Source organism: Mustela putorius, unplaced genomic scaffold, assembly GCF_011764305.1.
Source record: "Mustela putorius furo isolate JIRA1106 unplaced genomic scaffold, ASM1176430v1.1 tig00003988_pilon_pilon_pilon, whole genome shotgun sequence".
Classification (NCBI taxonomy): domain Eukaryota; kingdom Metazoa; phylum Chordata; class Mammalia; order Carnivora; family Mustelidae; genus Mustela; species Mustela putorius.
In genome coordinates, this window is record NW_025422127.1 from 12,152,152 (window position 1) to 12,162,977 (window position 10,826).

General features: G+C 46.2%; 1 protein-coding gene across 1 annotated transcript; it reads right to left on the reverse strand.

Annotated features, from left to right (window-relative positions):
* Positions 1 to 1,953: 1,953 nt before the first annotated feature.
* KCNA1 (potassium voltage-gated channel subfamily A member 1) lies at positions 1,954 to 10,615 on the reverse strand. The gene is made up of 2 exons (XM_004781513.3): positions 9,757 to 10,615; positions 1,954 to 9,390 (listed from the first exon to the last, which is right to left on the reverse strand). Exon 2 carries the CDS (start codon positions 8,877 to 8,879, stop codon positions 7,392 to 7,394), a length of 1,488 nt encoding a protein of 495 aa, XP_004781570.1. The 5' UTR covers positions 8,880 to 9,390; positions 9,757 to 10,615; the 3' UTR covers positions 1,954 to 7,391.
* Positions 10,616 to 10,826: the final 211 nt, after the last annotated feature.

Here is a 10,826-nt window from a genome sequence, read left to right on the forward strand (position 1 = left end):
CAGATATGCATCTACACAAAGCCAAAGTTAAGGGCAGGGCTGAGCAGAAACACCGTGGGATTAAAAGATACTGCAGAGAAGACCTAAATGCTCTAGAGATGGTTCAGGTTTGAAGGAACTGCCAAATTTCATGGGTTTAGAATTCAAAGCTATTACCACATCGGGAAATAAAAGGGGACATATATTTGAATCATGGTGGTTCATCAATTCTAAGATACCTTTTTTTTTTTTTTTTTTTACATTTTTGCATCTCTACAATTGGGATGAATCAATACAGTGGCACATCATAACTGTCCATATTCTCTCTTACAAATATGTCAAAACAGTGTATCTTAAAACTGATGGTATATTAAATTCAGTTAATTAATGTAGGATGTTTTCAATGACGTGTTTTGAAGCCTGTTTAAAGGGCTGCTTTCCAGTCAGTCAGAGTGACCATGCTGCCTTATCTGCATAGGACTTTCAATGGACACCCTGTTCAGCCTCATGGTTAACGTTTCCTCCACAGTCTAGCCTGGTGGGCTCTACCAATCTAGACTAACTGCATGAAGTAGCAGCCAGTTTCCCTATCCAGTGACAGAGTGACTGGGATCAAATCGCACCAGCTCTCTCTTTTTGAGTCCTCTGATGGGCCTCCCTTAAAACTTACTCGCCTTCTTTTTTTTTTTAATTTTTAATTTTTTATTAACATATATTTTTATCCCCCAGGGTACAGGTCTGTGAATCACCAGGTTTACACACTTCACAGCACTCACCATAGCACATACCCTCCCCAATGTCCATAACCCCACCCCCCCTCCCCCAACTCCTCTCCCCCCCAAGCAACCCTCAGTTTGTTTTGACTCACTTGCCTTCTTTTTGAAATTCTGTATATAGCAAAGCTTCCATTATAGCCCTACTGGTGCAGGTACCTGAATCTTTCTGTCTTCAAGAAGACCATTCCAAAGCCGAGCTTTGAGAAACACACTCAGGGTTGTCAAAATCCTGGCTCCTTTGCCCACACCACTATTGTGGTTCTAGTTCTCTATCACCTTCTCTGTCAGAGATCAGCCTGGCCTGTTTTCTGACCACAACAAAAAAAGTCATGGGAAACCTACCTCACCTCATGATCTACTCTCAGTAGCGACTTCTATAGCAAAAGTAAGATTCATCTCCAAATCTTACAATTTGAACCCATCACAATACAATGCAATTCTACCTCACCCTACACATATAACAGACACCTGTCATAAAGCATGTAACCTTGTTTGGTTTGACATAAGGAAGCTTGTATGAAATAAGATATTCAAAGTGAAGAAAAGAGAACCTCTAAATATCAGGAAGAATCAAAAGGAAATGCACCAACAAGTCACTCAAAAAAAAAAAAAAAGGGAAAAAAGAAATGTTAACCACACACTGAACTATGTGGGGAAAGTCTATGTAAACAACAACTAACAATCGCTTTGTTTTTTCACATCAAAATCGCTTCTAACACTGTATTGTAACTATCAAGTTAGTTGATGCCAGATCACAGCACTGTTATACACACACACACACACACACACACACGCACAGGCATGCACACAATCCTTTCTAAGAGGCTTAATCTGTGAATGAAAAATATAATTTCAAATAAAAAACAATTGAATCGAATATAATCAATTACTTTACTCCCTGGGGCCTCATTTTTTTTTCTTTTCTTTTCTTTTTTTTTTTTTCCACTGCTTTCATAGGCTAAACTCCAAAGGTCCCTCCTGGGGATCCTACCTGAGACCAAAGTGTGAATTTATTATCAAGATTCAACCCCAATGCATTTCCTTGCACAGGAAATATACTACATGAGTTTCACAGAAAACCAGGTTGCTTCATGATTTTATCTCAGATTCATGATGTTTTTTAAAGATATCCCACAGGAAAAACCACCCTAAAGACCAGTTAAACAAGAGACAAATAACCAGTCAACATAGTCCTTGATAAGATCCTTAAAAATTATCTTTAATTGATGCCAAATATGAACAGATCGTAAAGTGACAGAAGCAAGTAAAATTGCATAGATGAAAACTATGCGCTTCAGTTAGGTTCTCAATTCATAACATTCAATGTCCTCTACCTGACATATTAAACAGGGCAGGGGAAATGCACAGCAGGTGAAAATGAGACACATCCTTAACTCAAGGTGTAAGCAACTGGCAAACTCAAGAAATAAAGTAGTGCTTTTTTCAGCTTCAATGGTTTGTTGTCCTGATGGTGCACTTTAAATTAATACTACTCAATTTTTAGTTTTTAACCTTGGTAATACCGTATCTTTAATGCTGGAGGTATGTCATATAGAGTCCGTGCTCTTGGCTTATGGCTGCTGCCTAAACAGCTCCCAGACAGTGCACTGAAGAGAAGAAAGGTGTTTCTGCAGGTTTTGGAGAGGAGACAATTTTGACCTGGAATATTTTGCAGGGGATCTTTTGTGTTTTTTTTCTTTTCTTTCCTCACACCATTTCTTCTTCTTCTCTGATTATGGTACAAAACTCTTCTATACTTTGTGAAGTCTCATGTCATAAAAAGTAAACTCCTAGTTAGCTCCTACATAAAAATCACTGGGACTAGGGCTAATCTCCTTAAAGCTAATGGTCCTGAGGTCAACAGGGCCTCACCCCTTATGTACACATTGGACTTCCCAAGAAAGCCCATGGTCAATTTGCCTGAGCAAAGAGACTGGCCTTGGATCCCAAGACTTTTGAGATTTACACCTATACCCTGAATGAGTTCGCACAGTGACCCAAGGTAATGCAACAGTTTTGGTTAACAACTCAGCTCCTGCCCACTTCTTTATAAAAACGTTAAGTAAGGTACATTCTTCTGAGGTTTACCTGAGTCATGCTAAACATGTTTGCATATACCCTGAAATTCCATAATATAAATACGAATATTAAGACACCACACAGTGGATGAGAGATTGCAATTCAGCTTGGGTTGTGTCTGGTTTAAAAATTTTCATTTCTTTACTTGTCTTCTTGAAATGAACAAAAACATCAAAAGATTCCATCTTTTCTTAACAAAACAGAAAAGTAAAATGGCTGTTTGGCAGTTTATATTCTTTCTAACAATTCTATACTACGGATGGTTACCACCCACCAATTCTCACCTCTCCCAGGAATGAGTTCTCCCTGGAAGAAAATGGGGAACTGCCTTCGGCTGATGTACTCTTTCTCCTTTTTGTTCAAGGCAATCTACCAAACAAGGAATTTAATTGTAAAATTGTTAAAAAGCATGTGTTTTGAGGTCTCCTATTCTAAATAGGAGGGTTAAGAAACTGTTTTTACTGACTCTTCAGTTGTTAACCAATTTGAAAAACCTGTAACTCGATACAACATAAAGAAGGTCCTTTACGGACTAAATCAAATTTCTAGTTAAAGAAATCTGCTCACTTACCATTTATGTGTTTGCCTCTTTGTTTTTTGATTCTCAAGTGAGTCAAGATTATGATAAAACCTGTGCTTTGTTTCCACCACAGTGGAATCTAAACCTGATGTACAATTTCATTTTGGAGAAACGACTATCCATCAGCCATATTCCAGAAGAATATGCCATTGGTTCATTTGATTTTGCTAGGCTAACTCACTAACACACTCCAAATGAACCTTTAACCGATAATCAGTACTCAGTTCTCAAGGGGGGAGCAAGGGAGGGCTGTGCACAGATGGGGAAGGAGAGATGCAAAAACAAAAAGCTTTCCTGGCTACAACCTGACTTCTCTAAATCTGAGGACAGAGGGAATTAATGTCTTTGGTCTCTCAAATTCAGATCACTTGAGGTGAGTTAACCACTTCAGAGACGCAGGGATGGCTAACAGCCCTGGTGGGACCCAACCCTTCCACTCGCCACCCTATTGAACTAGGGCCTTGAAACACTGGAAGAGCTGAGCTATGGCTATTAGCATGTCAGAAGTCTCTCCTTCTGGAGAAAACAAGTATTCAGGACATGAGCCATGAAAGCTCAAGACCGAGGATGGGGATTCAAAGGTAAAAAGCCCACTAAAATAAAATGAAGTAAGTAAACCAAAAGATAGTCATTCCTTAGTAGGCAGTTTTGTTAAGTGCACCTTCAGGTCTACAAAAACATTTCAGCACATTACAGTGCAAGGGGTAAGAGCTTTGTCAAACTTTGCATGCCTATGCTACACAAATAATCCCTGTACTCCATTCCTACTGACTTGGTTGTAATGAGCTACAGATGGATAAGCAGCATTCATTTCCCCCCTACCACCCAACTTCATAACAACTCATCCCAGATCCCAGGCTGAAAGGCTCATGCATGCAGCGCTTTTTCCTGTAACACATGCAGAAGAACCCCAGTCCAGCAAAACTATGAGAGGTATACCAGGTAGCCAAAGCCAGTCTCATCAGTCTTGGTCCCATTTTTCTCATCCTCTGACCCATCCATCCCATAGTACTGAGTGGATTATTGCTGTTGACATAGTGCAGCGTTTCAAGTTCTGTGTGTCCTAGACCTCAAAGTCTAATTAAAAGATCAAGATATCCCCAGAAATTTGGGGGAGGTTGACTTTTTTTTTCCCAACTGGAGACTTTTAAGCAGGTAGGAGAGGAATAGCCAGGATGAGTAAAGGTTCAAAAGAGAAGGAAACGTCACAGGGGAGAGTTTAATGCCCTGTGGTCAGATGCTGTGCAATCCTTGGCCCCTTGTCTTCCATGATGTTACATCAGTCTTACAGATTCACAAAAGCCGCATGGGAAAACAAAATATCCATGTTCTTTCTTTCAACTGAGTCAGCCAGCCTGGGTGTTACTCTAGCTTCTTGGTTTATTGCCTCACTGCTAGTTCTAGGATAAGGTGGGGGAAGGGCTGGAAGTAACAGGGAAGATTTCCAGAAGAAGCAGGGCAGGAATGTAAGGTGGGCAGCAGCAGGCAGCCACATGCTAAGTGCAGAATGAAGATTCCCCACCTTGGTGTCCTTAAAAAGGCTGTGAGTGCCTCTCCATTGGTGGACAGCTGCTGGGCCCCAGAGGCCTATGTTATGTGACTCTCTTTCAGCCAGACTCAGGGTCCCCACCATTCTCTGGGCTGAGTGCCTGGGGCAGCAGAAGTTAGATGCTCACCCTGTGAAATGACTGCCAGGCGGAAAGATCATAGGAGCATCATAGAAAATATCTAAAAGGAGTGGGCCAGGAGGGAAGGCCCAGGAAAAGTTATTATGAATTCAGTGTTCCCACATCCACACTGATGTCTGAAAAGATCAATCAGAGATTTGCAGAGTGCTCTTGCTAACAGAGGAGAAATAAGGAGCTTTGCATGGAACACTACGCTGGACCTGAGGAAGCCTTGCAAGTCCAGAGCAGCCCTTGACAGAAAACAAATTCCCCAAAACTGAATATTGGCTTCTGGTGGAGAAGAGGGAAAAAACAAGTTCCCAGTTCATGTCCAGTTCGAAGACGGGTCTCGGGTCCCAGTTTACATCCCAGATCAGGCTGCCAAAGGGACCAAGTCCAGCGGATGGCCAGAGAGACAGCACCCTCCTGGATCTCTCCTCTCCCAGGTTTCAGATGGTGTGGTCTTCTCACAGTGGTGAAGTGAGACAGGGAGGGTGGAAAAAGCAAAAGCAAAATATCTGTGCCTCAACCCTTCCTCCCTTTTGTTACATAACATCTCAGCTGTAATAATGGAGGCACTTTCTGCAGTTCACTGTGGGTACAGGATAAAGGCACTAAGCAACTATTAAATCAATTGGTTGAGTTTCTTCAGGGAGCCTCAAGGGGAGGGCTGAAGTCTCTACAGACTTCAAATCATGACTGCAAAAAGAAATCAGCTCTGCTTTGGATGCATACAAGAGATAAACATGTTCATTTACATCCTAAGAATGCACCAAAAAACATGCAGTATTGCACCTTTTTTGTTTGTTTGTTTTGCTTGTGTTTATTTTCAGCTAGAAAGAATACTTGTTCTTAGGTGTTGCTATACATACCTTGATGACTTATTTAGTTTTCCACATAGCTTCCCTTTAAGGGATGGGCATATTGGTCCTCTCTCTGTCTACAACTGCACAGAAACCTGACATTTCCCTGAGCAAAGGCAGGAAAATCAACTGAGTGCCCCCCACCCCCCACCCCCCATTATTTCTTTTGGGTCTTCATCCCACAAACTTGTAATTTTTATGATTTAATTTTTTTTTTTTACTGAAATCATGCATTAATTAATTCAAGGTACACCTTAATCAAATAGGCCATAATGCTGAATAAGAGAACATGCTTTGAGCTCCAAAAAGTTATTGTTCCCATCTGACTAACATATGCACTTAAATACAGTACTTTATTTACTAATAAAATAGTGAATAAATGAAGGAGTGCACTTTCGGTGAATGCAAATGATAAAAGGATGTATTTTTAGAAGAGTTGATACCAACGTAAGCTTATCCCTTATTGTCTGAGTTAACGTTCTTGGCATGCGATTATAAAATAAATATGATCAGATTCAAACATGCTTACATTTAGTTCCGTTTGTGCTCTCTTGCAATAAGGAGGCTAAGGTTTTACATCCAGTTCTGGAGGCCAGGGTTCAGAGTGCAGGACTGGTGAGAAAAGACCTGTGTTTGGCTCACCTGCAGTTGAGGAACTTAGCAGCACTGCAGACGAATCAATTAATGTAATTCAGTTATTTTTTTCTTAGAGAAGAGTTTGTATTAGAAGGGGAATGAGGCAGAGGGAATATCCCTAAAGACCAGGACCAGTATCAGATTTATAAGGTGCTTTATGAACAAGTCTTCAGTAATTTTTCGTGTGTGTGTGTGTGTGTGTGTGTGTGTGTGTGTGTGTGTGTTTTCACCTTGTCATATACAGTTAGGTTGGTCAAAATAAAAAAAAAACATTTGTTCATTGCCCATTTTGGCTGGTATATCATGTTACATATAATACATCAGATGCACTGTCTTAAATGTGCTGTGCAGTTTGCAAAAGTTTTATAATGGAGTCCCATGCAAACTGAAATTTTATATTTCTAAATGATCATCTGGTTTCTAGTTAAAAGAAAAAAATTAAAGAAGCCAAAGGATTAAAAAAGTCTCAGTATGGGGAAGCATATGAATCTTAGTTTACCTAGACTAGCTCATGGACTGAATTGTTTTAAACCAGTTTTAGAAAATACACCTTCTTTTCCCATTTTTTAAATAAAATGAAAATAGCTTCTCTTTTCTTGTATCTTGAAAGCTTCTGGTTCGTCATCCCCCCAAATCCGCAATGCAACAATGCATTGACAGTTAAATAGAGCATTCAGAGACTAATTAGTAAAGTATCTACAAACAGTGATGTCAGTCACTAGGGTTTTTGTTGTTTGGTTTTTGTTTTGTTTTGTTTTTAAGTCTTTCAAGCTACTAAGTGGGGCTTTTGTTTGTTTGCTTGCTTGGCTTTTTAAACATCGGTCAGTAGCTTGCTCTTATTAACGCAGTTTTGGTTAGCTGTGGTACAATTGCCAGTTCTGATATTGGCCTGTCTATAATGGGCTATGCTATTATTCATATCCTCTTCGATCTCCATGTACTCAGATTTGCTGATAGTGGAGGAACTGCGCCGACTGAGGTCACTGTCAGAGGCTAAATTAGGGGAACTAACGTGGAGCAACTGAGCCTGCTCTTCCCCCTCAGTTTCTCGGTGGTAGAAATAGTTGAAATTGGACACAATGACAGGTACGGGCAGGGCAATTGTCAGCACACCAGCGATGGCACACAAGGAGCCCACGATCTTGCCTCCAATTGTCACAGGGTACATGTCACCGTATCCTACAGTGGTCATGGACACCACCGCCCACCAGAAAGCATCGGGGATACTGGAGAAGTGCGACTCAGCTTCTTCCGCCTCGGCAAAGTACACTGCACTAGAAAACAGGATTACCCCAATGAAGAGGAAAAAGATGAGCAGCCCTAGCTCTCTCATACTAGCTTTGAGGGTCTGGCCCAGGATCTGGAGGCCCTTAGAGTGGCGGGAGAGTTTGAAGATTCTAAAAACCCTTACCAACCGGATGACCCTGAGGATGGCCAGCGAAGTGGCCTGCTCGCCCTTCTGGTTTCCCTCCTGCTCGGCTATCTCGGTGCCTAGGGTGATGAAATAGGGGATGATGGCCACAATGTCGATGAAGTTCATGATGTTTTTGAAGAAGTCTGTCTTGCTGGGGCAGGCAAAGAAGCGCACCACCAGCTCAAAGGAGAACCAGATGATGCACAGGGTTTCCACGATGAAGAAGGGGTCCGTGAAGATGTTGGAATTGTAGATAACCGTGGTGTTATCGATGCGGTGCACGGTGCCTGTGAAGTCCTTGTCATCCTTCAGCTCCGGTAGAGTCTCCAGGCAAAAGATGACAATGGAGATGAGGATGACCATGACCGAGACGATGGCGATGACCCTGGCGGGCCCTGAGCTCTCAGGGTACTCGAAGAGCAGCCACACCTGGCGCTGGTATTCCTTTTCGGGCAGGGGGCGCTCCTCTTCCTTGATGAAGCCCTCGTCCTCCCGGAACTTCTCCATGGCCTCCTCGCCCAGCTCGTAAAATTTGATCTCCTCAGAGAACATGTCCAGGGGCACGTTGACCGGCCTCCGCAGGCGACCCCCGGACTGGTAGTAGTAGAGGATGGCGTCGAAGCTGGGCCGGTTGCGGTCGAAGAAGTACTCGTTCCTCAGGGGGTCGAAGTAGCGCATGCGTTTCTTAGGGTTGCCCAGCAGCGTGTTGGGAAACTGCGCTAGGGTCTTGAGTTGCGTTTCGAAGCGCAGCCCGGAGATGTTGATCACCACGCGCTCGCAGCACTCATGGTCGTCGTGCTCCGCCGGCCGGGGGTAGCTGCCATCCTGGGGGTGGCCCGGGGCGGCCGAAGCCTCGTCCACGTTCTCTCCAGACATCACCGTCATTGTGGAAGCAGGGCGCAGGGGTGAGAGACCAGGAGAAGGCCGGGGGTGGGAAGCCGTGGGAAAGGAGAGGTGGGGGGGACCCAAGCGCCCCCCCCACCGGAGTGCGCAGCTTCCCCACGCTCAGGGGGAAGGGCTTCAAAGCCAGCAGGTGGAGAGATCTGTGACTTCACTTCTCCTTACCTTCCCCTCCACCCTGCCTTTTACTCAGTTTGGAATCCCCCTCGCCTGCGGCCCTGGGTGTAGCTTTTTGCCGAGAGTGGGGTGGGGGGAGGATTGGTGTATCTTCCTGCTCCGAGATGCCTTAGCGCAGTGCCGTTCTAGCGGACCGGGCCATCACTTCGGGGGTCACCCTGTCCTCCCCTCCCTTCCGTGAGCCCTCCTAGGACCGGGTGCAGAGCCAGCTCAGCAGATCCCCTCGCCTGCCACCCCCTCTGCTTCTCCTTGGCTCTCCCCCCTCCTACCCCTCTTCGCCTGCCGCCTTCTAAGCTCCCACCAGGGCGATCGATGGACGCTGCAGAGAAATAGAAAGTGATACGGGGGTAGAAAATCAGAAGCATTCAGATGGGACGGAGCTACAGACACCGAAGAGCACAGACCTCTAGCTTTTTTAGAAAGCACTGGACTTTTGCTAGGGTTAGTACATACACACAGACAGACACACGCAGACACCCGGAAATCCAAGTTTGGGCTCTTCCATCCCACTTTCCCCAATGCCCGACAACCGATCTGTTTACAACTTCGTTAAACTAAAGATCGGGAAAGCGCCGAGAGACGCCAGGGGAGTTCCAGGTGCCGGGCAGCATCCCCACACCCTCTGCTTCCCCCACCCCGCGCCCCTGCCCGCGCTTCTGCAGCCCCGGACGGGGGAGCCCCCTACCTGGCCCGCCGGCTTGGCGCAGGGGCGGTGCTGAGTCGGAGGAGAGCCCCAGTCGGAATGCGGCAGGTCGCCTTTGCAGTACCCGGCGGGAGCGGCGGCCGGAGCCGCGGCAGCATCCGAGAGGCGCCGGGACAAAGTCGCCGCCCTCACCCCCTCGTCCTACGCCCCTTCAGTGGGACAATCGATTGAGCGAGCCGCTACGGCGGAAATGTCCGTTCCCTTCCCCCATTCTCACCGGTTGCCAGCAACCTAGAGACGCCGTCCTCTCGCTGGTGCAGGGAGTTCCGGAGGATGCGGGGCGGAAAAGCAAAATGCCACCCTCTCCCGAGGCTCGGAAGCAAATGACGATAAACAGCACTGTCGCCCCCTCCTAACACTATGGGAGCCCTTGATTCAATCCCGAAGGAGGCGGGCGAGCAAGAGCCTGGATCTACATGGCTCTCGGATCTCCTCCGCTTCCCGCACCCCAGCGTGGACCTCGCCGAGGCTACGCGGCGTGCCGGGAGCGGTTAGGAGCTCGGAGTGGGGCAGGGTGCGTGCGGCGGCGGGTCCGCTCGGTCCATTTCTGGGCGCTGCAAGATCAGCAGAAACCTGAGAAAGCGCCTGGAATGCGGAGCAGCGATTGGCCCACTCGGGCGTGGGTTGGGGAGGGCGGGGGAGGGCAGGAGCGAGGAGGTAGATGGAAAATATGAGGGGGTGGCTTGGCAGAGGGGGGTTGTCATTCAGTTCCCACCCTTACCAGCACAGCTTTTTCCTCCTCCTGCCAGAAAAGCCGACCACCTATCTACTTCCCTTATGGTGCACAGCCCCGCACACGCACGTTCCCTGGCCGCGACCTTCCCAAGGAATCGCACGTTGGAAATGGTCAGGTCCGACGCAATGCAGGCAGCGGTGTTCCTGGCAAAACTCTTCAGAAGGGTTTGCGTTTGTGCAGTCCCATGGCAATCGGCTTCTGCCGCCATGCTCTGCGTGCCATCCCGCCCCTCCCGCTGGGGTCTCTCTGCAGGGGTGACCCAGCTTGTCTCCCCTGGACTGGGAGAGATGGGCACTTTGGGGAGAGCTCTGCACTT